This window comes from Podarcis raffonei, chromosome 15 (genome assembly GCF_027172205.1).
Source record: "Podarcis raffonei isolate rPodRaf1 chromosome 15, rPodRaf1.pri, whole genome shotgun sequence".
Classification (NCBI taxonomy): Eukaryota; Metazoa; Chordata; class Lepidosauria; order Squamata; family Lacertidae; genus Podarcis; species Podarcis raffonei.
Genome location: NC_070616.1, coordinates 1,077,846 through 1,104,296, shown reverse-complemented (window position 1 = coordinate 1,104,296; position 26,451 = coordinate 1,077,846). Strand labels below are relative to the sequence as shown.

Genomic DNA, 26,451 nt, shown 5'->3' with positions numbered 1-26,451 from the left:
TAAGGCTTAGTCATTTATCTCAATTAAAAGAGATATGTAATATTCATCAGGGGAAAGAAACATGAGCAACATTGCATAAAACACCAAAGCTCGAGGCACAGAAGGTTAACCCTTCACTACACCCAACAAAGTATAAAACAAAAATCAGCATTTTAACACTTTAATTGCTTTAACCATGACACTTGTCATTTATGGATGTATGTTAATAAGAATAATTAATAATAATTTATTATTTATACCCCGCCCATTTGGCTGAGTTTTTTATTTTTATACTTTAAAAATAATAATAATAATAATAATTTTTATTCAGTCTCTTCAAGGGCATACAAAACAAACAGCACCTGCCCTGTTTTCTGGAATGCCAAATATACCACCAAATAAAAGTGATCTAAAATAGGACAGAGAGCAAGACTGCAGCCATGTCTGACCCCTAGTCCAGGGGTTTTCAGCATGGCACCCTGGAGTGCTTTGAATGATGGGATGCCGCAGGCAACTCTGGCCTCTGTCCCTCTTTCCTTCCTTTTCTCCCTCCTCTGATGCCCACTCACATCTCTTTTTCCATCAGGCAGCATGAGGAGACACCTCTCTTTGGGGTGGAGTGGTGGCTGCTGTCCAGAAGACTCCCAAGGAGTTGGGAGAGCAGAGGAGCCTGAGGGAATACAAAAGGAGATTGTTTTAAAAAAGCTGAGGGTCTGTCAGTTTTGCAGACAAGGGGTGACATAACTGGGCTCCTGAGGCTTGGAGTGTTTCCCCTCAGGGGAGATGCAGAAAGATTGTAGTTGGACAAGGGAGCCGTGGACTCAAAAAGGTTGAAAGCCTCTGGGCTAAGGGACGACTTCTAAAGTCTTCAAAAGCACTTACACACCTTTATCCTGGGGCATCACCTCCTTGCAAGGTGATGGTGAGGACTCTGCTGCAGCAGAAAAATAAAGATATTGCTTGCTTTCCATTGGTTCCTGCCTCCACACTAACTTTTCTGACCCATAGAACTTGGGGTTGGCTTTTACAGCCCTATTCCCCTCAATTTTTCCATACCAACTTCTAGGGAAGGGCCAATGCTTGGCATACAGAAGACCCATGTTGTCCCAGGCAGCATCTACCGGTAGAGGTGGCAATGTCCCCAGCATGCAATTCCGGAGGGGGTGGCAGGCTGCCAGCCAGTGCAAACAATATTAAGTGGCTTCATTTAAAGCTGCTGCAGCCACAGGAGATTCCAAGCAGCAAAACAGGAGAAGAGACTTGCTTCTGCTGGACTAGAATGTGGGGGTGTCTACCCCAATCGAGCCCTCCTGTCTGCTTCCCACAGAAGCGCCTGGAAAGACGCGCAGCAGCAGGACCTCGTGGCAAAAGGCCTCCTTAGAAGCTGGGTTTGATTGCATTTCTATGCTGTTATCCATTGCAGCTTACAAGCAATAAATAACAGTAGCGTGATAAAGCATAATAGAGCATTAGAAATACAGCATAAATCATACCTAAAATTTAACAAATCATCAATAAAACATTTGCAATCCATAAAACCCTATTCACAAAGGGGCAACTAAAAACCTTGTCTCAGGCAGGAGGAGATAGACTGCTCCTGGCCATGGAGGCACCACTTTCCGCTATCATAGTTGGCAGCTACGTCATAAAGATCTTAGGGATTTATTATTATTCAATTTGATTTGAATTAATTTTATAAGGAAATGATTTTAGAACGTTGTATTCTTTTATTGTTGTTAGCCGCCCTGAGCCCGGCTTCGGCTGGGGAGGGTGGGATATTTTACCAACGTGAATAAAATATTGGGGGGGGGCTGGTAAGCACTGCCCCGCATAATCAATCACAGGACGTGGTGCAGGCACACTATTTGAATAGTAATGCCCATCAACTTGGGGGCGGCCCCCAAAATGTTTTATTGGGGGGCGGCGGCCCCCTCGGGCCCTCAGAGCTGCCCCTTGGAAAGATCTGCTGCCCCCCCCCGCGCGCCGGGGGAGGAGCTTTCGGGACAGTGACGTAAGTTGCAAGACACTCTGATTCCGGAAGTTCCTTCTCCGGGTTGTCAGAGACCCTTCTTTCCCTGCCTAGCTCTAAGCCTCCGGCCGTGACGCAGAGCTATGACGCTTCAGCAGGATCTTCTCTCTCTCCTCCCCCCCGCTCAGAGGGCTTCCGGTCGAGCCCACCGTCACTTCCGGGCGGTGAGGCGCGGCGGCGGCCATCTTGGGCGGCTGGAGGGCGGGGGGAGGGAAGCGGCGGCGGCGGCGGCGGCGGCCGGGCTTGCGGCCCCTCCTGCTCCTGCTGGTGCGGCGGCGGCCCGAGGCGGCGCCCATGGCCGGGCAGTTCGACGCGGAGGACCAGGCGAGCTGGTACTGGGGCCGCCTGAACCGGGTGGAGGCGGTGGGGCTCCTGCAGGGGCAGCGCCACGGCACCTTCCTGGTGCGGGACTCCAGCAGCATCCCCGGAGACTTCGTCCTCTCCGTCTCCGAGAGCTCCCGCGTCTCCCACTACATCGTCAACAGCCAAGGTGCGCCCAGGGAGGAGCGGGGCCCCGGGCCGGCCTCGCCGCCTCCCCCGCCCCTTTATGTGGGCGAGGGGCCTGCGGCTCCAGCGGGTGCGGCGGGAGGCCTTTTCGGGCGCTGCCTTGGGCGGGGCCGCCCCAGCACGAGGCTGCTTCGGCGGACCGAAGCCTCCTCGGTTTCCTGGCGGGCTGGGCCGCGCCTCCGTTTCGCCTGAGACGGGGTGGACCCCAGTTCTCGGTTAGCTGGATACTGGGAGAGAGGGAACTTGAGTCTTCCTGACTCCGCCTTCGCTCTTCTCTTATCCCCCCCCCCAACAAAAATAGGAGCGACCAGACGGTCCGCGAAAGGATCCTGCCTCGCTCCAGCCAGCAATGTTTCCGATTCCTTGCTTCCTGCTGTTGCGATTGGCCCCCGAAAAGATGTGCGCTGCTCCTACGCTTGGCTTTTTATAATTGTTTCAAAGTTCCAGTGTTGTGTTTGTTGCTGCTTGCTAGGTTCACCTGCACCTGCTTTAAAGGCATGAAGCGCCTTTGAAATCTTTTGAAAGAGCAGCAGTTGCCGAGTTTGCAATCAAGTGTTTGTTGACAGTGGTGTAAAACCGCTTGGCTTGGTTACTTTGGTGGTTGGGGCTCAGATGGTGCCCTGTAAATTGAATGCACAACTTTATGCATGCATTCTCTCCATAATGCATTCCATTATGGAGAGAAGATTGCGCAAGTGATGCTTGCTTTGAAGATGCAGGACAAGGCACATTTGTGTGGTGACCCTCCATAACACTGGAGAGTTTTTCTGTTTGCTTTTACAATGAGGTATTAGATATTTTTAAACACTGCCTTAGTAAAAAAGAGTGCTTTTACATGGTTGCATATAAGCTAAATATTTAAGACTGTCACAAATTGAAAAGTTGATTGTACTGAAAGAAAGCTAGTTACAGTCAGAGTTATCTGTTTGGCCATGCTCATAGTTTTTGGAGTAAGTAATCTGTAGTTTTCTTTCTCCCCTCCTACTCCCAGGGTCAAATAATCCTCCTAGGTTTCGAATAGGGGACCAAGAGTTTGACTCCCTGCCAGCTTTACTGGAGTTCTACAAAATACACTACTTGGACACTACAACCTTGATAGAACCTGTTTCAAAATCCAAACATAACAGTGATGTGCACCTGAGGCAGGAAGAGGCTGAGTATGTGCGTGCTCTCTTTGACTTTAATGGCAATGATGAGGAAGATCTTCCATTTAAAAAAGGAGACATACTGAGAATCCGGGAAAAGCCTGAAGAGCAGTGGTGGAATGCAGAAGACAGCGAAGGCAAGCGAGGGATGATCCCTGTTCCATACGTCGAGAAGTATAGACCTGCCTCTGCTTCAGTATCTGCTCCGATTGGAGGTAACCAGGATAGTGCGCTCCCACAGCCGCTGGGTGGGCCGGAGCCAGGTCCCTATGCCCAGCCCAGCATCAACACTCCGCTCCCCAACCTCCAGAATGGCCCCATTTTTGCCCGGGTTATCCAGAAGCGGGTCCCTAATGCCTACGACAAGACAGCCTTGGCTTTGGAGGTACATAATGGGCAAAAAGAGATTGGTTCAAGCAATTTCTCTTTCAAATAGCCTTGCATCCTAAGAGGTTAAGAATCCTTTTGCTGTTAATCAAAAGTAGCCATGTTTTTCATGCATTCTTTGTTTAAAATATATGAAAGGGGCGGTGAAAACATACCATTAAGGGGCCAGTCCTCACCTTGCAGCAATACAGTGGTGCCCCGCAAGACGAAAAACTCGCTAGACGAAAGGGTTTTCCGTTTTTTGAGTCGTTCCGCAAGACGAATTTCCCTATGGGCTTGCTTCGCAAGACGAAACGTCTTGCGAGTTCTTGCGAGTTTGTTTCCTTTTTCTTAAAGCCGCTAAGCCGTTAATAGCCGCTAAGCCGCTAATAGCCGTGCTTCGCAAGACGAAAAAACCGCAAGACAAAGAGATTTGCGGAACGGATTAATTTCGTCTTGCAAGGCACCACTGTATGTTGTCCTGTATCCTTATGCATCTACAGTACTAAATGTAAATGGTGTTTCTGTGTCTCTGGCACTTGTCACGGTGCCCCATGTGCTAGAAGTGGTTTAGTCATGCTGGCCACATGACCTGGAAAAGCTGTCTGCAGACAAACACTGCCTCCCTAGGCCTGAAAGCAGAGATGAGCGCCATGCCCCCTAGTCAAATTCGACTGGACTTAACCATCCAGGGGTCCTTTACAAAATGTGACACGTGTCTAATGTTGGACCCTTGGGCAGGCAGGGTGTGCTTGCCTGCTCTCTCTAGCGCATGCGATTGCCACTTTTGTTTTTTCCTTAAAGGTTTAATTATGCTGAAATCTGGGAGCAGCCTATACTGAACTTTAGAATTGTTTCATTCTGCAGGCTTGTGTATCCAAAAGAATGAGGATTCTGTGTTGTTCAGAGACAAGGGGATTCTCTACATCCAGGCAGTTTTCTGAAAGGCCTGATTAGACACATTGCTTTGGCAAACAGATTGCTATGCCAAATGTTGGGGGCAGCACACTGCTATGCAGTTCAATAAGGTCTACTGTCTCCTTAGAGGTTTATGCTTTCATACTACAGTGGTACCTCGGGTTACAAACACTTTGGGTTACAGACTCCGCGAACCTGGGAGTAGTACCTCGGGTTAAGAACTTTACATAAGGATGAGAACAGAAATCATGTAGCGGCAGCGGTAGGCCCCATTAGCTAAAGCAGTACCTCAGATTAAGAACGGTTTCAGGTTAAGAACAGACCTCCAGAATGAATTAAGTTCATAACCAGAGGTACCACTGTATACAGCATTTCCCTTATGTGAGTAGATAAAACCCTAACTTCAGTTGTTCAAGAGTAAGAGGTTGGAGCAGTAAATGGCAAAGCAGACTTTTGTAGGGCAGCTGCTTTGGGAGAGGCTCTTTGCTCCGTCTTTCAGGTGACCCAGGTGATTTGCAAGGCTTTGTCCTGCTTCCAGGGAGGAGTCTGGTCGTAGAGAGGCCTGCCTGATGGGAGTGTTACTGTTTCCACTTCCTTAATTTTATTGGGAGGCTACACTGTTTCCTTAGGCTCACCAGGTAGTTTTCATCCTGATCATAAATTTGGCGCTAAATCCAAGCCCCACTGGGATCTTCAGTTCCTGCAGCAAGTGGGATTTGCCTTCTGCTCTTTGCATGTAGTTAATCATTTGACCGAGTGGTCCTTGGTTTTATGAAAGCAATAAAATGGGCCAGTTCAAACCTGAAACCTTTTGTGATTGTAGGCTGCCTGTTAAATGAGCTTAATTTTTTCCCAAGTGACTTCACTTGCTTTTGAGCAGCACCTGAGATGGTGCCGCTTTGTGTTTTCTCCTGGATACAGTGGAACGGAAATATGCAAGCAGCTGTGCAGGCTGCACCAGGAAGGCCATTCTGTGGTCTTGGAAGAGTCAAGCCAAGAGTCTCCACTGATGCTTTGCTGGTTGTGTGTCTGAATTTCACTGCTTCCCATTCTCCTTGGTGCTTTTGGAAAGGGGTTATTGGCTCAGTATAGTGTTGTGACTGACTACTTTGACCAAATAATTGTGGACTCTACTTGTCCAAGGAGTTGTTAACAGTGGTGATTTCATTCTTGGCTGCAGGTCGGTGAGCTGGTAAAGGTCACCAAGATTAACATGAGTGGCCAGTGGGAAGGAGAGTGCAATGGCAGGAGAGGACACTTCCCGTTCACGCATGTCCGGCTGCTCGATCAACAGAATCCTGAGGAAGACTTCAGCTGAGTATGGCTCAACGGTTCTGCTTACAGATGGGAACAAACACACTGTGTTCCACTGCAGCTGCCATAGACTGTTCCTAGATGTCAAAAGCAGTGTCACTTCTGCAAGACACTGATATTGTTGAAATATCCCTGGGACCCGACACTTAAAAGAGGCTTGTGTTTTCAGGGTACGAAACTCAATGGCTTCTGTGCCAAAAGTGGCACATAAGGATAGGTAAATCAGAGACATCACTTCCCCTCTCCCCTCCCCTCCTCCCTGCTGGAAGTAGGATTTGGCCACCTCAAGAGGGTTCTTGTGTATGGCTTTACCAGTCCCATTGCTTTGTCTGTAGGCAGCAAACCTGAATGGTTAAGTAGGAAGCTCACAACTTGCTAAGCCAAGAAAATTTCCTCTCTTTGGATTGGATTTGCAACTCCTGCATCATAACTGCTTGTTGCATAATAAGTACAATTTGCACATTGCAGGTGACTGTTTAAACATACTATTTTGATACTGGGGTAGCTGTTGCATAACTACCATCATTTGAATGGGTTAGCTATTGTATAACTATTCTGGGTTTTGGCTATTCCCCAGAGTTCCCAAGAAAGGGGGTTTCAGAAATCAGTCTCCAGTACAGGCATAGCAAGTTACTGATTTAATTCCAGAAGTAGAGATTAAAACCTAAAAAATTAGGTAGACTGTTTGGCCGCCTTCTAAGTGCAGAGAACTATGTTTGTTGCACTTTATTCACTAATATGGGTAACGATACAAGTTGCTGAATCTGTTACAGATCTGAGCACTACACTCCAGATGTAACCTTTGATGCGCTGCAGGAAGGAATGGAAGTGCCTCAAAGTCTTTGCGTGCTTTTATTCATTCAGTATAGTAAGATAAGTATTGCCAGTGCTTTTTTCCTAAAAAAAATAAAAGGTTTAGGGGTACTCTCATTCCGTCTGAGACTCAGGAAACACCGTGACAGGAAATGAGGCCGTCATCGGGGGTAGCAACGGAACGGACGATTCACCGTGCTAGAGAAGAAACAAATTTTTTTTTAAAAAAAGTTTCTTTTCCTGTTAGATTCACAAAACGTTTAGGGGTGTGCGTACCCCCAGAAAATAAGCACTGAATATGGCCATCAGAAATCAAAATGCCAAAACCTTTTTTTAAAACCTGCTATTTAGGTCTGTTTGTTTCCATTTGTAAAGCATTCACATGATGGCTCCATGAAGATCTTATTTTTAATAAACTAATGGAAATACTTAAATGCTTTGGGATTGATTCTAATTCACAAAATTAATTTTTATCCCTTCACTTTTTCCACTACTTAAACATCCAACTTTTGTGCTAATATTTCCCAGGCTGCTTCCCCCCCCCCACATCCTTTTTTAAACAATCCAACCATCCACCCAGATGCAGCAATTGTAAAGAAGGCTTTTCTTCCTAAAGGATAAAGGACTGAAATGTCCTTTGGATGATCCCATATAAGTGGGGCGTTGTCTTGTTACACGTTGCAGTGGCGTAGCTGGATCCCAGTATGAAGACCATGTGCAGAATACACCACTGTGTGTTGGGCCCTTGGGGCTGGAACGCTGCAGTGGTCATGTTCTTCACTTCTGCTTAAGTGCGATTGCTTTACGTTGAAAGGGCAGTGCCTGCAGAGTAATGCAAATTGGCTGTAGATGTGTGACGGCATCAGGCAGGTTTTAGCAAAATGCTCTTGCTGATCAATAATTCAGGTTGGCAGGTAATATTCCTTCTGATGGTGCTTCTTGCATGTTTTATCTAGATCGTGCTTCCAAATTATTGGGCAAGCCGTGAACACAATCAGTTGCCTTCATGAACCTTCTTGGATTTCTATGGGGAACGCAGATTATTATTATTTAATTCTGCTCCTTAACTGGAATTTGATAGTTGAGATCTACCTGACTGTCTCTGTAAAGTTGACCAATTCCTCAGCAAGTTCCTCCCTTTTCTTTTTACAGCATTTCCTGTAAGATAACATAACTCCTTATTAAACAGCTTTAGTACATGCTACAGTCTTAAAATCCATAGACCTTTCTTTGCTTTTGTTGATTTTAGTAGTTCCTCTTTCACACTATTAAATTTTGTCATGGAACTGTATTTTACAGAGAAATGCAATATTTTTAATTAAACCTTGATGTGCTGCATCTTTAAATAAAAAATATAGGTATTACAGTCCATTTCAGTTTGGAACTGATCAGCTTGGCAGAAGGAAGGGAACCAGCTTTTGTGCCTAAATCAACAGTCCTCCGGATGTTGCTGGCATTCAGTTCCAGTCAAGCCCAGCAAACCCACCCAGTAGTGCAGAGGTGATGGGAATTGTCATCCAACAACATCAGGAAGACCCCCCACCCCTTCTCTTAAGTTGTGTGGGGAAAGTCCCTGTGTTTAAGAATGCAACAGTGATTGAGACGGAACAGAAAAAAACAAACTTCCATTTGCTTCAATGTTTGTGCTGAGTAAGGCTGGAAGGCAGGGAAGCATGGATGACATTAAACTCCTGCACAAGATCGGAGGCTGCTTTTTCTTTTCCACAGTGAAGCTCCTTCCTTCCTAGTTACTTCAGAGATTTAAGACTGCGCCACTTGGTCAGTGTTGGGTGGTTAACTTGTGCTACAGCTAGCGTAACTCATAAAGGTTTCTAACTACAGCACCGCCAACGGCTGCCCTGTTTTCATTCTCTTTGGTGGAGTTTTGCATCGGTATACTGAACTCTCTTTGAATGGGCTGCTGTGTATCCTGTCTTCCATCTAAGTCAAACCCAGCCTTTCATACTAAAACTTGCTGTGGTTTAATCTTGTTAATCTGTTGGAATTCCTAATACTGCAAGTATTTTAATCATCTTTAATAACATGCCATTTGGATGAAAGATACTAAGTAAGCGAACAAGAATCAAAAACATGTAAAAATGTGCCACTGTATTATATAACACTACACACTTTCTTGACAGTTACTTTTTGTAGTATGTAATTGACATGTGCATAATACGTGAAGTAAATAAAAATTGCAAAAACCGTATTTGTGACTCATTGCTTTAAAAATATAGACGTATGGATATGTGAGATACCTAGGGTGATTGTAACAAAATGGGAAAGGTACCTCAATATTTTCTTACATGCGTTGCACATTAGGATCAATTTCTTGGTAGATGTAGGATGCAAATTGAATTACTATTAAAAGGACATTATGTGTCCCCAAAGTTGATGAGTTTCAGTTTTCCTGCCAGTTTAAATTATATATAACTCACATGGCATATAAGAGTTTTGACACCGCTTTGATGTGCTTGAAAATTTAGATTGCACTGTGGCTATTGAGACTATAGCTGACAAATAAACTAGTTCAAACCAACTTCTCCCTGTGGACATGCCAGCTGCTCACGGTACCGAATATTCACTGTAACTGAGCTATTTCTACCTCTTTGCAGCCTACTTGTGCACTGCGCTAGTCCAAAGTTTCTATGGGCCTCTTGGCAAGCGTTGGCATCGAGTGCCTTGCAGATGAGGATTATAAAGATACACGTCGGGGAAGTCTGAAAATTTGTGCCATTGGGCTCTCCGCCCTCCTGAGCTCTTTATGCTGTGTAAATCACCCTGTGATCCTCAGATGAAGGGTAGCACAGAAATCAAATAATTCTTGTGGAAAGCTTTCTCCATCGCACTTATCCTGCCAACCAGGTTTGAAGCCAGTCTGCCAATATTAAGTCAACTGGTTATTTTTATTTAAAAAATTATTACAAAGGTGTCCCCCGATCTGGGCAGCAGATCTTTTAAGAAAGAATTATTGACTACTTTGCCAAAGTATATATTTGTATACATTTGTATACCTCCCTGCATCCAACAGAAAAAGTGTGAGTCCTTTTGAGAAGAGCAGGGGCAAGCCTCCTCCCTGACATTGCGGTGCCATTTGGGCAGGGGGGGTGGGGAGGAGGCTGCGCAGGGTGACAAGGGTCCGGCCAGCAGTCGTGTGCCTGGGAAGGATGCAAGTGGGCTGGGGAGGCGCACCAGTGATGCAGAATGCATGCAGAGCGCCCCTTCTCAGATGCCGCCCCCTCCCGAATGGAGTGCACTTCCCCAGGACACACCTGCGGGCTTTATTTTAGTTATTGCATTTATATAGCACATTTTTCTTCAAAGGAGCTCACAACAGCCCTGCGAGGTAGGCTAGGCTGAGAGGCAGTGAGCGGCCCCAGGGTTGAGGGGCGGATTCGAACCCTGCTCTCCCGGGTTCTAGTCCGACCCTCTAACCGTTACGCCACAGGCCAGCCGCCCCGCCCGCCGGGCAAGCGCTGGAGGCCAGGGCGGAAGCGGACGCCGCGGCTCTCGCGGTTGCTAGGGAGCCGCTGTTGCTATGGTCGGGAGGGGGGGAGAGCGCGCGTGCATAGCGGAGCGGTGCGCCTGCGCGCGCGGCCCGGAGTGCCCGGATGTAGCGGGAGGAGGCGCCGCCGCCATCTTTGCCCGGAGAGCAGCGAGAGCTGATCGTGGTTGAGCCCCCCCCGCCGGACCATCGGTCTCCATCCGCCCCGCGCAGCCCCCGCCGCCCTCGCCCGACGGACATGGACGACCGGGAGGACCTCGTCTACCAGGCCAAGCTCGCCGAGCAGGCCGAACGCTACGATGGTGCGCGCGGGGGGCGACGACGACGCCGACCCTCTGGCCGGCGGAGGCGGCCAGAGAGGGACGGAAGGGAGGGAGAGACGGACGGAGGGAGGGAGGGAGGCAGCAGGCCGGCCAGCCAGCCGGGGAGCCAGAGCAGGGCGGCGGCGGCGGCGACCAAGGGGCAGCGGAGGGAGGGAGGGAGGGGCGGGCGGCTGCCTCGCTGGCTGGCGGAGGGGAGCGCCGGGCACAAAATGGCGGCGCGGGCCGGCAAGACGGGGCGGGCGGGGAGGCGGCGGCGACAGAGGGAGAAGCGGCGGGGCGTGGGGGGCGCACACAAAATGGCTGCCGCGCGCGACGGGCGCTGAAGACGCCGGCGGGGGAGCGGGGCGGGCGGGCGGGCAGGCGGCGTGAGGGTCTCCTGGGCGGGGAGGACAAAAGCCCCACGCTGGGCCTGGGCGGCTCCCGGAGGTCTCGGCGGCGCAGAGGGGCGTGGCGGGCGGAGGCGGAGAGCCAGCCGGAGGGCGAGGCGGGCAAATGGGCTCCCTCTCTTACCTCCACCCATTTCCCCGGTTCCCGCAGCCCCCGGTCGCCCGGCGGGGGGGGGGGTGTTCACTGTCAGTTTCGCGCCCCGCACTGGCTACGGGCTCCCGAGGTGGCTCTTTTCTTGCCCCAAGCTGGTTAGTTCAAGCGAACACTCTTCCCCCCCCCAACGTGTTCCCTTGGAGAAGACCGGCAGAATTCTTGGGTATTCGCCAGGCTCTCGTTGAAAGCCCTATGGAATACCACTGCCCGTTATTGGGCAGGGGGAACAACCATTCTGAGACTCGCAGGAAGATAATCGGGGGGGGGGGGTTTACTGGGAAATAGCATGCTTGCTTAGCTGCCATCACTGTCCCTTGCTGGGGAACTGAAGATGGGGGGATTGCTTAGGTCCAGTATTTAAAAGCATCTGCTGCTGTGAAACCCGGAAGCAAAAGTACACTCTCCGCTTCACTCAGTTTCTCCTTAAGCTTTACAACCTGTAGGGAGTAAGCATTTACCTGGCTTTGTGTGACACTGGCCCGTATCTTTTCTCCATGCTGAGGGGCAGGGAGGTTTGACGGGGCAGAGAGTGTGGGGTGGTGCCCTTGTTCCTGTGGATAGCACACATTGATCGCAGTGCAGGGAGCTTCTCTCCAAAGCAGGGGAGGGTGGAGCTGTCCAAGGCGGAAAGCCACTTACTATTAGGTGGCCTGTTTCCATCCCATCCCGGCCATGACGGCTGAGCTTACAATACAAGGAAGGCTGTATTTATTGAAAAGGAGCCGGGCTATTTGTGGTGACGTGTGGACACTCTGGGAGTTGTAAATGCTTGACCCAGCCGGCTTTTTGCAGTCTTCGCATAAAGTGCCTTTTAGCTCCTTGTAGACCTTGGAAGCCGCCAGCTTTGGAGTTTATCCCTTGCCTGGGTAGCCGCATCTTGGGCAAAGGAAAGTGGCAATGGCTTAGAGTGCTGAACAGCTTGTGACTACCACTCTTGGGCATGCCTGTGTGCTTTTTGTGATGACCTGGTTCCGTTTCACCTGTCTGCTTGAAATGTTAAGGCTGAGCTGACTTCTTATTTCACCTCACGTGCTACATCTAAAGCATGGTAGGCTGCCTTTCAAAGGCTCCCTGCAGACCACAGGAGCTGAACATCACAGGTGCTCTTCTTCGTCCCCCTGCCCCTTCCAGGTTACAGCTGCTCTCCTTCCTTAACACCAAGAGGCAAGAGGTTCTCCCAGAGCAGGAGGCCTTTCCTGATTTTGAAAACTGAGCTTCAGGAGTGCAGTATAAGGTCAAAGGCACTCCCTGCTTGGCAGTGGCCTGGCAGCCCCAGATGTTTTGGTGACTTCTAAGCATAAATGGGCATGAGACCATGAAGGTGCACTGAATATACTCCATTGCCCAATGTGTTTCAGGTTAAAACCTGTACTCAACTGTACTCAAATGATACATGCATATTAGCATATTTTCAAGACTCCGGCCTGAATAACAGTATTGCTTTAAATTCTTTTGGGTAAACGTCTCCTGAGCATTCTCGGTGTCTTTCTTTCCCCTTTTGGTTCCTGCATTTGTTTCCTCTTCATCTTTCCTCTGCTGAAGCAGCCAGGTAGCACCTCTTGTCCCCTGCTTCTTAGCCTTTCCAATGCTTCTGTTTCTGCCCTCTTCCCCTCCAAATTTAGAAACTTACATTTTGGAAGCAGAAGGAATTATGCAGTGTAAACATGTGACAACAGATATCAGAATACAATCCTGTCATTTTCATCACTGTTCTCCAGCACACATCTGGCTCAGCATAGCTTGGAATGCCTCATCTTCTATCATATAGCAGATCTTGACTGCAGCTGGTGCCCAGTGATATGTGATGGTTGCCCCAAAGCAGCTTTACATAAAGGGCTTCCCTTTTAATATGGATACAATTTGGAGTTGGGTGGTATATTTGTGCTCCATTTCTGATTATTGTTCTTTGCTACAGTGTGTATAAATCCACTGTAGTGAAGGCATCTTCTGTTTTCATGCTACATGTGCATGAACAGGAGAACACTTGAGGGCTGAAAAAGTTGTATGATGTACATCTAATCTGAGTAGCTGACCTGAAATCACAGCCCTGGTGGTTTGTAGCTCAGCACGTCCATGGTGCAGCTCATCAGTGCCCTTTCCTGGCTCCTCGGAATAGCATAATAGATGCAGAATGAAAGTGCTTTGGTGATAACAGTCACACCACTTGAGTTCTTGTAGGTCTGTGAGGCTGTCCTGGGTTGTGCAAGTGGCTGCCTGCCTCCTGCCTCCCCTGCTCAGGGTTGTCCAGACTGACATTAATTCAGAGCCAGGCTTGTGTCTGGTTTGGTGATGGTTTTAAATGGAAGGGCATGGAGAGCAACTCTGCTCAAGCACACACAGACACACCTATTCTCTCTTTAGAAATGGTTGAGTCAATGAAGAAAGTAGCTGGGATGGATGTTGAACTGACCGTCGAAGAAAGGAACCTGCTGTCTGTTGCATACAAAAATGTAATTGGCGCTAGAAGAGCTTCTTGGAGAATAATCAGCAGCATTGAACAGAAAGAGGAAAACAAAGGTGGAGAAGACAAATTGAAGATGATCCGGGAGTATCGGCAAATGGTGAGTGCTCAGGAGAGAAGGGACCCCTGGGACGCTTGAGGGGCAGCTGGCGGGGTTTGCAACCCTACATGCAACACAGTCCAGTGGGGGGGGGGGGCTCACAGACTCTGTTGTCGTTCCAAGCATCAGTGTGTGAGTTTTGGATTGTGGAACATAACTTCTCCAGCTGCACAGCCATGCTCTTTAGGGTAGCCCTCAGGTAAGGGTTGCTTCACGATTTCTCTCTGATGGCTGTGTTTGGGATTAAGCAAGACTTTTCCCAGTGTAGACTGAGGCACGGGTGAGCTTGGGGATTCCCCTCCCTCCCCAACATCCCAGCTGCATTGTTCTGTTGGGCTCTTTGCCAGCAAAACTGTGTGTACCTTGCACTGGTGTTTTGCTTGCGCTCTTCATTCCCATTCAAGGTGCACTTGGACCTTTCCTTGACCTGGACAGCTGCTTCTTGAGGCACCTGCTCTCTTCCTCGTCTCTGCCTGTTCCAGTCAAGGTGCTGGGTATAACTGTGAATAAGGAATGAGGAGCTGTCTTCAGGGCTTCTGGTTACATCACAGGCACACATTTCATCCTCCGCTTTGTAGCAAATCAACCAGGGTTGCTGGCGTTTATACTAACAACTGCAACTTTCACAGAAGGGGCATATCAGCTGGTTCGAGGGAACCCTAAGATTTACAGAACTACCAGAGAGGGTAAAAAGCCCTGAAACAGCCCATTGGGAACAAAAACTTCCCAGTCGCTGTTTTATCTTTTTCAAGGGATGGGAAAGATGGAAAAGTGATGCTCAGGTACAGGGGTGGGCAGAAAGGACCTTCTTAGAAAAGGGCAGACTTAGAAAAGGGCTAGAACCCGAAACTAGAATTGCTTCACCTTGGAGAGTGTTGGTGCCCATCCTACTTGCTTAGACTGAATCCTGTAACAATAAGGCTATCTCTGCTTGTGAAATGCCTTTTCTGCTTTTAGAAGACAGTGGATTTGGTTGTTGGGCTTCTGGCCCTCAAAGGCCTTGGATGCTTCTCTAGGAGCCCCAATAGATTCAGGAAATGGGATTCTCAGAGCACAGGGCAGCTGCAAGGCAAGCGTTCATTCAACCAGGAATAAAAAAGACCTCCTGAAATCATAATGGACAAACAAGCAAACCCATGACTATCCTCTTCTAGTTAAGCATACATTTTCTCAACACAACTGCCAGTTTTATGGGGTGGCTGTGAATTTAATTCTTTATATTTGCAGCCCTGTAACAAGGTCACATGGTGTGTCATTAAATAAATAAGAAAGAAAGAAAGACATTGTGTTGCATCTGATACAATAAAATAAGTCTTTAATAAGCTCCGGGGATAGCTCAGTTGTTTGGAGCAAGGTACTGATGATACCAAGCTTGCAGGTTCAGTCTCCATATGGGACAACTGCATATTCCTGCATTGCAGGGTGTTGTGACTAGATGATGCTCGGAGCCCCTTTCAGCTCTGTGTCTACGATTGTATGAAAACCATGGGCAATATAAAAGTCAAAGCAAAGAGCAAATCATGGTTCTGGAATTGTGTGGAGGAGAGAAAAGTATCCACTCCCTTCTCAGCACCTGTTACATTTCTCCTTAGCTTTTCGGCCCTCTAAAGGTTGCATCCCATGGTGTCTCTTGGCACACGGAGGCTTCTGTCAATTGGAGGGAATGGGTGGTTCCCTTTTCCTCTGCACCCTCCTTCTTCTCACATTGGCTCCAGAGGGGCAGTATTCATGGGGCATGCAGGAGAAAGGGGAATTGCAACAGTTGGTTCCTGACCATGGAAACCCCTCCGGGAGCCAAGTGTAAAAGAGCACAAATGGTTAGCCAACCTTGGAGTGTGAACCTTTCCTCTTTGTGAAGATCTGCCCACTTCTCCAGTGCTTTGATATCCTTTTTGAAACCAGACAACCAGCCCTGTACCTGCATTTCGAGCACAGACAAATCATCTATTTATATATAAGGCATGTATTATATCCATCCCTTTCCTCATAATGCCAAATATTCAGTTTGTCATTGACTGCTGCAGCATAGAGTTTGGCCAACCATGGAAAGCCTGCAAGCAGGACATGAGCACATAGCAACCCCCCCCCCCCCGGTGGATTCCACCACAGCACCAGGTCCGAATGGTCTCATTTTGTTCCAAGTGGACAATCTTTGGGGTGGGGGATCCTTTGTCTGGCACCCATACCTACAGTCGAGCATGCTGTCCTTTGCATAACGATGATGGGAATCGCTTGAACTGGAGTTGCAAGGGAATAATGGTGGTGCCTCTGTGCTGTGGAAATGAAGCTGTCTAACAATGGGCACCCATAAGTCTGCACTGGAGCACAGTGAGATTTGCATCTTAGGCAAACCAAGCTCTGGAAAGTTCCCTGGATCTTTAAAGGGCTTTGTGTGTTGTATTTAGTTCATAATAATAGATAAATTGGTACCTCGGGTTATAGACACTTCAGGTTACAGACTCCGCTAACCCAGAAATAGTACCTTGGGTTAAGAACTTTGCTTCAGGATGAGAACAGAAATTGTGCAGCAGCAGGAGGCCCCACTAGCTAAAGTGGTACCTCAAGTTAAGAACAGTTTCAGGTTAAGAACGGACCTCTGGAAGGAATTAAGTTCTTAACCCCCAAGGTACCACTGTAGTGTCTCAACCTTGGATTCAAATGAGAGTTTAGGAGTTGCTGGATCAAATAGCAAATCATTCAGTGGTCACTGGGAAATTAGGAATAACTTAGATCACCCTATTGCAGTGATCAGTTGGGCATTCATTTGCACTACAGTGAATACACAGATAAGGGGGTATGGTTTCTGAAAGCCGAAGATTTTGGGATCAGGGTGAGGTGGAAGGATGTCGCTGTGAACAACAGCTGGGGGGAAAGTGGGCAAAAAGAATTCCTTACAGGCTCCCATGTTGAGATCTGTGGGACACCTGATGAAATTTGTGCATCTCCCCACCCAATCCCTGCCTTGGATTGCAAAACAACAGCTAGCCCAGCAGGCCTCTTCCTTCAGACCCTCCATTCTGCCCCCTGGTGCATTTAAGTGGGGAACAGGGTGCATCGTGGCCTCTCTGATACTACTTTGTATACACCTCTTGGGCTTGTAGGGGAGGGAGGTAAATCCTTGAGTCAGAAACTTTACCTGGGCTGGAGGCAGGGATTGGAAGGCAAAGCAGCACACTTTTCCACAGGAGTGAGACTGGTGATTATTCAAAAATTCTGTTAAAGTTCTGTTTGTTTATTCATTGGCAGCAGGTTTTCTGAATTGGCCATTCTTTTTTCCTCTCTCCCTCAAGGTTGAGACTGAATTGAAACTAATCTGTTGTGATATTCTGGACGTACTGGACAAACACCTCATTCCAGCAGCCAACACTGGCGAATCCAAGGTTTTCTATTATAAAATGTAGGTGTGAAATGGGGACGGTGCCTTAACTATGATGCTTGTGGGAAGAATGGGTTCTTCTCAAAGATGATGGGCTCCTCCCTAGTGGTATAACATGTTGGGAGGCAGGGGCAGGAGGGGGTGAACAGTTCTCCTCCTGCCCCCTCCAGAAGGAAGCAGAAGTTCGGAGAGAAATGGAAGTGTTTGTAATATTTTTCATCAATTCTTGTATAATATTGTTAAGAACATAAAACGTATTGTGAACAACATAGCAAGCATTAGTTAGCACATAAAATTATACTCCTATATTTATTAAATTTGACATGAATGAACGCCTTGCCTTTATTCAGTAAACTAGCTACTTCACCATAATGTAACAAACATTTCATGCTTTTTTCTTGGGGGGGGGGGGAATTATGTTTAAGGCAGAAAACTATCAGGAAATTGTATTATTTGAGCTTAGAAACAAATCTGTCTCTATAGTTAACAGCTTGCATAGCTGGTTATTTATTTATTTATTTAACTTATATATTTAAATTTCTGCTTAAATGTTCTATATGGAATGCTATGCCAGCTGGTAAGCTGTTGAAGTAAGCAGTGTTTTCTTCTTTCCTTCCACCTGCCCCCAGGAAAGGGGACTACCACAGGTATCTTGCAGAGTTTGCCACAGGAAACGACAGGAAGGAAGCTGCTGAGAACAGCCTGGTGGCTTACAAAGCTGCTAGTGACATTGCAATGACAGAACTTCCTCCAACACATCCCATCCGCCTAGGACTTGCCCTCAACTTCTCTGTTTTCTACTATGAAATCCTTAATTCTCCTGACCGCGCCTGCAGGTGAGGAGCAGCCCCCCGCATGGGAGGGTTTGGGGTAGGTGCTGCCTGCTAAGCAGAGTTCTCAAGGTTCTCTCCAGCAGCTCTGAGCAGGGGTGAGAAGCAGAAGATGTCAGGGCAGGTGCGTGGGTGTTGCAGCTGCCACTGCTTCTGGGTCTCTGGGCCTGTTGGAGTGTGCAGCCAGGTAGGCATGCAAAAGGGTCGCCCTTGTGTGCCCGCCCATACACCCCTGGTCATCTTTGTGGGTTAAAACTTTGCTCCACCGGTGAGAGACAAAAGGTGGAGAGAGTCCTGAGAGTGCTGTAGAAGTGGGCAGTGGCACCTCAGTGGCGGTTTTGCATAAGAGCCCTGCAGCCAAAGGGAGGCCACCTCTTCTAGCCGCCTGTTCTCCCAGTGGCCCAAGGGAAGCCCACGAGTAGGACTTGAGTGCAACAGCTCTCCCCTCGCACAGTTACCAGGAACTGCTTCCGACCATTGTGGCTAGGAGCCATTGCTAGCCTTGTCCTCCGTGAATTGGTTTTGATTTGTTAGAACTGGTTTCTTGGAACACTGTGTCATCTGTCTCCTTGTAGGTTGGCAAAAGCAGCTTTTGATGATGCTATTGCAGAACTGGATACGCTGAGTGAAGAAAGCTATAAGGATTCTACACTTATCATGCAGTTGTTACGTGATAACCTGACACTATGGACTTCAGACATGCAGGGTGACGGTGAGTAGCTGATGATTCTCCAGCCTTAATCTTAACATGGGAGAGAGCAAGTGGGGCAGAAGGTTGCAGTGCGTCCCCATGGTTCCAGCCAGCCTGGAACAGGAGGTCTGTCACGTTGGTTAGGCCATTGTGGGGGGCACGGTATTTAAGAAGTAGGGAAGAGATAGGGGACACTTTTTCTCTCTCCCAGCTGGCACCTTAGGACTGTCAGCCTCAAAGCTGAGTCTTTTAATGCTTATATTTTGGAAGACATGCAGTTCTGATTCCCCATCTAGGATTCTTACTGGCATGACACCAGAAATGCTCCAGTTCTTCTTCTCCATATTGCCAACTGACACATGGATAGTCTCTTGTCTTTTTCCAGGTTTCAGCCATAAATGATTGATTGATTGATAAACGAACACAGTCTGGCTTCCAGTTTATGTTGACCCTTTTCTCTTTCCCATGGGCTCAGCTGCAAGCATTTTTTAAAACTGCCTTTTCCTTTTAGTTTTTCCACAGTTTTTAAATTGCATACTTGCATACTTATGTGTGCCCAAGGATCTCCGTAGTATGTATAAGCCTCTGCATTGATAGATGCTGAGCCACCTGAATTTGCTGTTGGAGGGGTGACTGCTGTGGCCTCCCCTTCTAGCAGGGCAGCTCTTGTTCAGGGTGCCAAACATCTACTCCGCCCTCCAAGTTACTAGGAACTGTCAGGAGCCCAAGCAGGGCTTTTCCTCAGCACTCCTCATTTTCTTTTCCAGCTCTTCAATGTGCTCATGAGACTGTTGTTCTGGGGTTGCATTTGCTTTTTCCTTTCAGCTGCACTCCTGTGAGCCTTGTTCTCATTCTTCTTCTGTGGCCTTGTTTTAGGCTCATTCAGTGATTGCATTTGCTACTGCAGTGAGTTGTCATCTCTGGGTGACAGGCAGGAGGAGGGTGTTTCTTATGTACCTCAAGCATTTAGTTTGAGAATCACAATTTTTAAATTCACTACAAGCAACCCACTCCCCCACTTACTCAGAAGATATGTTCCGAGGCACTGCACTCATCAGTGAAATTGCATATATTTGAAGCACCATTGAAAAAGCCTGCAAACAACCCCCCCCTTCCCATGATGCTTTTGGGTCACTTCTGGGTTCGGCGTGCTCCACTGTTGCACACACATTTAGCACGTGTAAACGGGTGGGGTGCCTGTATTATGCATATTGCTGATTGCCCCAGAAAAACATTTCTCTAGGCAAAAATACATTGGGTACAAAACAATGTTAAGGCAGCAGAAATGCAGTCACTTCAATATTGAATCCAGGCCTAGCATTAAAAAGCAAACAAGGACAAGCCACAAAATACATCACAGATAAAGGCCATGAGGGCAGAAATCAGCCAGTTGCCATCATGAACTTTGCATGTCAGCTGGGGTCCCACGGAGAAGCCTTGGTTCCACATAGCAGGCAGTTTGATTCCCTCAGTTTAGCTGTGAATGCTGGAAGAAACTTGTTCAGTCCCAGACTAGTTGCAAAGTGTGAAGTGAAGTGAGGAAAAGGAAACGATGGTCATGATCGCATGAGATGTTTCTGTTGAGACCACCAGCATCATAACGGGGTGTGTTTATTTATAGGGGCTGACCTTTAGTTTCAGAATCATGATCAGTCTTTTGAAAAAGACAAAAGTGACTTTCCCAGCTGGAACTTTGCTGCTGTTTAAAATCAGGAATGCCTGGCCATCATTCGTTTGGTCCTCTGCAACAAAATAAAAGTGATCGGATAGTTTCCTCTTTGTTGAAAAAGAAGCATCGTCATGATTTTCACCATTCACAAGGCAGATCTTTCATCTCATGAGATGGAAAACTCTTCTGGTAGCTTGACTTGACATTGGTAAATGCAGAACTGGTAACAGTGCAGAATGTTGGTGGCTGGAAGGCAGAGAATGCACTTGTGCTTGGTACATGATCCAGACAAGGTGGGGGTTGGCATCGCATGGAACCAGAACAAGTGAAATGGAGCTGAGCACCTTGTCTTGGGTCCTGTAGGAAACCGACCCTTCTGGCCACTAATAGTTGGAGTGCTAGTCCTGGTGGAGCTAATGTGGCACCCAGCATGCTCACCAGGGGTCCTGAAGTTTTCAAGAGTACAAAGCATTTGTTGCTGATACCCCCCCCCCCAAAAAAAAGAATCCCCATGGCCGGTGATGAGGGGGAGAGGAGCAAAAGAAGCTCCATACTGCGTCAAACCATTGATCCACCTAATTTGATAATGTCTGCGCTGACTAGCATAAGCTCAGCAGGGTTTCAAGCAAGGAGTCTTCTGGCCCTACTTGAAGACACCAAGGATTGAATGTGGGGCTTTCTGCTTGCAAGGCCAGGTGCTCTGCCACATTTCCCCCCCCCCCCAAATGGACTAGATGTTTTTCATCACAAACAGGGAGCACTCCATGCTGCAGGTGCCAGTGCAATAAATGTAGTAGTATTTGGTGTCAGATACTTTCACACACGAGGGACACAGGTGGCGCTGTGGGTTAAACCACAGAGCCTAGGACTTTCCGATCAGAAGGTCGGCGGTTCGAATCCCCACGATGGGGTGAGCTCCCGTTGCTCAGTCCCTGCTCCTGCCAACCTAGCAGTTCGAAAGCACATCAAAGTGCAAGTAGATAAATAGGTACCGCTCCGGCAGGAAGGTAAAAGGCGTTTCCGTGCGCTGCTCTGGTTTGCCAGAAGCGGCTTGGTCATGCTGGCCACATGACCCGGAAGCTGTACGCCGGCTCCCTCTGCTAGTAAAGCGAGATGAGCGCCACAACCCCAGCGTCGGCCACGACTGGACCTAATGGTCAAGGGTTCTTTTACCTTTACTTTCACACACATTCGCAGGTAGGCAGCAAATTGTCCAGATTTGGATTCCAACAGTTATTTTTTCTAGACGGTTGGTACGTTAAAAAGGGGGGAGGGCAAGCACATGGCCTTTTCCCAAGCAGAATTAAGGAAAAGCGCTTTTAGGACAGGTGGCCTTGGGCTTCGTTTTGTCAGACTTTGATTCCCCACTCCCAGCTAGACAACAGACCCCCTCTCCAAAACCCTGTACTGGTTCTCCACCCAGTCTTACCCCAGGCACACCATTCAGCACCAAGATGGGGTTCATCTAGCAGAAATGGTTTTGCTGGTGAAGCCAGTATTTCTCTTCTCAGGGAAATCTTAAGTGTTGCTGTCAACCCTCATTTTCATTCAACTCAGTATTAAAAGGTCCAGTACCTTTCTGGGTCAGGCGTGTGAGGCGGCAGCAGGAGAGAAGGGCTTTTTAAATTCAATTTTTATATGTCCTGTCTTTGTATTTATGCAACACATAAAATTTATGCTTTTTGTATTGTGTACATACCATTGTTTATATGGTTTTGTAATTTTTGCATAAATTTTTCTATGTTGTTGCCCACTCTGGAATTGAATTTTTTTTTTTTTAGTGAAGAGTGGACTATAAATACTATAAACAAAACAGAACAAATCCAAATTAGAATAGTTAAGCAATAATAAAGCAAAAAGTTAAAACCACTGCAAGCACAGCAACTTTAAAAAAAATAATAAAACCAGTATGGAGCGTTGCATGGTGCACAGATCTCAAATCACTAAAATAGATGCACCCGTTACAGTGAAAATGCCTGGGAGGACGAAAAGGTATTCACTGGGTACTCAAAAGGTCATCCTGTGGACTGCTACCTTCCAGAAAGCCCTGCCCCCACCTCAGCTGCTCAAGGAAGTATCAGAAGAGCAGCAAGGGGCAATCCATTCCTCCTTTTCTGCTTTTGGGGAAGTTAATTGGTTTTTCATTCAGTAGTCATCCGTATTGTGAAATACAGGCAGCAAGCATTTCACATGGGGGGACCTTTCCCAACCCCTATGCAGGTCAGCGGGGGGCATATAAGCATGCTCTGCCCCACTCCAGTCTTCTTTCGGGTCCAAAAGGACCAGTGCGTCTGCGATTGTGTGTCAGTTAGACCAGCTTAAAGTGGACACTGCCTGTGTGCTAAAATGACGCCCAGGGAAAAGTTGCATACTTACAATTCCACTTCAGGATGACTGGTTCTGCCTCAAAAGTTATTGGTCAGAGTTGTGAGAAAGTGTGAAGGTTGAAAAGGGAGCATCAGTGCACAGTGGCAGTTCCCAGATGTGCCTGACTTTTGTGTGCGCTGGTATCTTTGCAGTCCCTTTCCTAACCAGCCAGATTGGGCTTGCCACATTCCCATCTCCTGCTTTCCGTCAACATTGTACTTGGGCTCATTTGCTGCCTTTCTCTAACTCCTGTTTTCCCCCCTTTCTGTTGTGTAGATTCTTAAAAGGAACTCCACCTGTTCATTTTCTAAAACTCTACTTTGTAAGTCTTCATGGTTACTTGGGGAGTGACTGTTTTCCTCCTTGGCACTAATGCTCGTGGTCCTGCTTGCATATCTTGATTCTTTCAGGGCTGTGCACCAGCTCACCTGCTTCCCATAGGTTCTGAATATGGGCCATTGGCATTGGGTTTCTGGAGACCTGGGCAGGCCCCCTTAAGTGCTTGCTCTTCAGGCAGTTTTCAACACGTTTCTGTGCCTCTCAAAATGGCAAAGCTTAACTTCTGCACTGAGCTTATCAGTTCAGTGGCCCCCATGAAAGGGCCTGGCACGTGCAGTGACGCATCCCTTCCACCTCTTGCAAGAGGAGTGCCAGGAGGGAGAGGCACAGATGGCATTTTGGCCTTCTTCTTCTTCTGGTTGATCCAAGTCCTGCATGTCTGGGGCTAGATCCATGTTAGGCGTGTTCTCCTTTGGATGTAGGGGTCCATGCTTGTGTGTGTAAGGTCAGGCACCAACTGGTTAGTGGCAGAGGGCAGTGGAGAAGTCTGTGTTCATTGCATGCTTCAGTCTGAGGAGGTGGCTCCAAATTAACGCCAAGCATGTGAACAGCCTTGGTCAAAACAACCCTTTCTGTAACCTTTGGCACAAGGCTGCTTGTGTTGGAGTTGCAAAGTAACCATTAAAACAGTGTTTGCCTTCTGCAGAGCAGGTTTGCAGGGTAGACTAACAGTGTGTTGCTGTAGAGATAGGAGCCACTGAAAAGAGCCATGGTCCTAGGGAGAAAGGAGGAAGGCGTTTCTTTTGGCTGCAGAAGTTACTTGGTTATTTTGGATGCTTGTTTTGATGGCCAGCATTTGAGCTTTCACCAATGCGGGGGGGGGGGGGCTGCTCTCGTGACTGTCGGCACCCCCTGCTGGGCTGCCCACTTGTCCTGCCGCTGCTGTGAGGGGCCAAGCTCTGTAGGTGAATCCTGGCAGGCAGAGGCCTCAACGACAGGGTGATCTGCTGTCCTACAGCCATGGCCTAATTCTGCTGTTTTCCTTCCCAGGTGAAGAACAGAGTAAAGAAGCGCTGCAGGATGTGGAAGATGAGAACCAGTGAGACATCAAGGCCAATAAGAGACCCCCATCTTTGTCCCCCTTCTACCGCACCCACTCCCATAAGCCCCTCAGTGTCCCTGGGAACCATCTGATCTGACGTTTGTGATGGGTCCCAGAATTTAGGTTCCTACCCTGTTGGTTTTTTTACACAGTTGAAAAGTTCTTTAAAAGGCAAGAGTGAATGTCTGTGGATTTTACTGGTGCCAGCTTTCAGTTTCTTTTAAGACACTAACCGGACTGGCTGCATAGAGGCTTTTTCTGCATTCCTGTGTTGTCTTCTGTCAGTGTTGGAGGTGACATCTGGAAGCCATTAGAATTCTAGCAGAGGCTTGCACTGTAGAGTGCATGTGTTGGCATTTTTCATTTTTTATAATTGTTTAAACAATTTTATATGAGTGTTTAGAATTGGGCGTTTAGCTTGAAGTTACCGGTTTCATTGGGACAGTTCTTGTAGTGGTTTTGCTGTAAAAGAAAAAACAAAAAGCAAAAAAAAATATCCAACTGTGCTGAGATGATGTTGCTGCAACAGACGGTGCTGGTAACGGTTCAACAATCCGTGGCTGCTCATTCTTGCCTTCTCTTTACTTTCCCTCCAAGCAGGTTAGCATTGAAGGTGGCGTTGAAAGCCTGCATGTGTGTTCAATATTTTTCTCTCCCTCCCCCCTCCCTTTTCGCTAGCTCAACCTCTTTTGTTCAGTATGTGTAACTTGAAGCTAATTTGTACTACTGGATATCTGACTGGAGCCACAGATACAGGATCTGTATTGTTCTTACTGAAACACAGCATGGAATTAACATTAAACTTAAATAAAACAACCCTAAATTAAAATGATGCCAAATACTACTGCTACTTTACCCTGGTAAATGTTTAGCAAGAGCTGCAGACCGAACAAGTAGCAGGAAAAGTGTTACTTAATGGAAGAGAGGCTGGCTGTAGCAAAATGGAGAGGGCCATCACCAGAATTTGTGGGTCTCAATTGGCGGCTGCCCAGAGAGCGCAAACTTGGGCACGGAATCAATCTGAGGTGGTTCAATCTGCTTAATTGTTGCATTGCGAGGAAACAGTTTTTATCAGGGAAGCAGCAAGGCAGACGCCTGCCTAACTGGGTCAAAAATTTGTACTCTGGTTGAGCTAGAACACCTTTTTGAAAACCAAGCCATGCTCCCTTTCATTTCTTAACGGCTCTGTTTCCTTTCAAAGTTCAACTCTGCTGTTAGCTGTGCTCAGACCTTTTGGTCACATGCTGACAAAACACTGAAAGGATTGTGGGGAAGCCTTCCGGCCCCAAAAACTGTTCCTTGGCTGCTTCAGCCTCCTTCTGCTAATGCCTTGTACCCTCCTTCTGGTCTAAACTGTCTCCTTGCCTTTTAGCTTCATCTGGGCTTTCCCCTCTGGCTGAGCAGTGAGTCTGTTGGATAAATAAAATACTGTGTCAAGATTCTGCACCTCAGACTGCTCTCTACTGAACCCTCTCAAAAGTGGGAAATGCTTCAGCACTCAACCAGCATCTGCCAGGCCCCCTTCAGTCTCCATCCCTTGCAGTAATATGCTTAGTGATGCCTTTCAGTACCCTTCTTGGTGAGTGGGTAGGGGCTTGGGGCTTTTAACAGTGTTTCCCTCTTGAATGATGCCAAGAATTGTAGTTGTTACTGGAGGGGTAAAATGGATTGCTTGATTCAAGTGCCCATTCCTTTCAGCAGCCGCCCATTTTCATTTTTGAGAGCTGTTCCCTTCTCCCACCCCTTATTTCTCAAAATGCCAAGTGAGCCAGTGGTATGGCGAGTCTGCACATCAACGGATTTGTTTGGGGCAAGTGAGGTTCTGGCATTGCCCTTGTGCTAACAGCTGCTACTGCTCCTACCTGCACATAGAACTGAGGTTAATGGATCCCTTTCTTAGGGGGATATCTGAAAAGAGTGAGCATCTAGCCTGCCACAAGAACCACCCGTCCGTTGAAATACAGTCTGGCGCAAATGACTGGTCCCAGGACCCCATTGTATTGACCATGGAGTGGCCATCTTGCGTGCCTTGTTTGGCGATCGGAGCCAGGAGCCTGGTCCTCCTCCTGTGTTCCTGTGGCCTTCAGCCCCCTCCAGTCCACAGAAACACAATGAACAGATCATACTAGTGTTGTGT

General features: G+C 47.8%; 2 protein-coding genes and 1 long non-coding RNA gene across 5 annotated transcripts; 2 read left to right on the top strand and 1 right to left on the bottom strand.

The window, feature by feature from the left end:
• Nucleotides 1-144: 144 nt before the first annotated feature.
• Nucleotides 145-2,250, bottom strand: LOC128403096 (uncharacterized). Its single transcript, XR_008327865.1, has 2 exons — nt 866-2,250; nt 145-649 (listed from the first exon to the last, which is right to left on the bottom strand). It is a non-coding gene; the product is annotated as an uncharacterized LOC128403096 (long non-coding RNA).
• CRK (CRK proto-oncogene, adaptor protein) lies at nt 2,225-9,280 on the top strand. 3 transcript variants are annotated; one of them, XM_053367727.1, is made up of 3 exons: nt 2,225-2,498; nt 3,507-3,875; nt 6,125-6,235. In XM_053367727.1, the coding sequence occupies exons 1-3, from the start codon at nt 2,303-2,305 to the stop codon at nt 6,130-6,132; spliced, it is 573 nt and encodes a 190-aa protein (XP_053223702.1). In that variant the 5' UTR covers nt 2,225-2,302; the 3' UTR covers nt 6,133-6,235. The 3 variants fall into 3 exon arrangements, with proteins under 3 accessions (XP_053223702.1, XP_053223701.1, XP_053223700.1); XM_053367726.1 differs by having other exon boundaries at nt 3,507-4,112; nt 6,125-6,224; XM_053367725.1 differs by having other exon boundaries at nt 2,228-2,498; nt 3,507-4,045; nt 6,125-9,280.
• A 1,396-nt stretch (nt 9,281-10,676) lies between these two features.
• Nucleotides 10,677-25,146, top strand: YWHAE (tyrosine 3-monooxygenase/tryptophan 5-monooxygenase activation protein epsilon). The gene is made up of 6 exons (XM_053367728.1): nt 10,677-10,878; nt 13,801-14,000; nt 17,291-17,397; nt 18,006-18,212; nt 18,782-18,918; nt 24,263-25,146. Exons 1-6 carry the CDS (start codon nt 10,815-10,817, stop codon nt 24,313-24,315), a joined length of 768 nt encoding a protein of 255 aa, XP_053223703.1. The 5' UTR covers nt 10,677-10,814; the 3' UTR covers nt 24,316-25,146.
• Nucleotides 25,147-26,451: the final 1,305 nt, after the last annotated feature.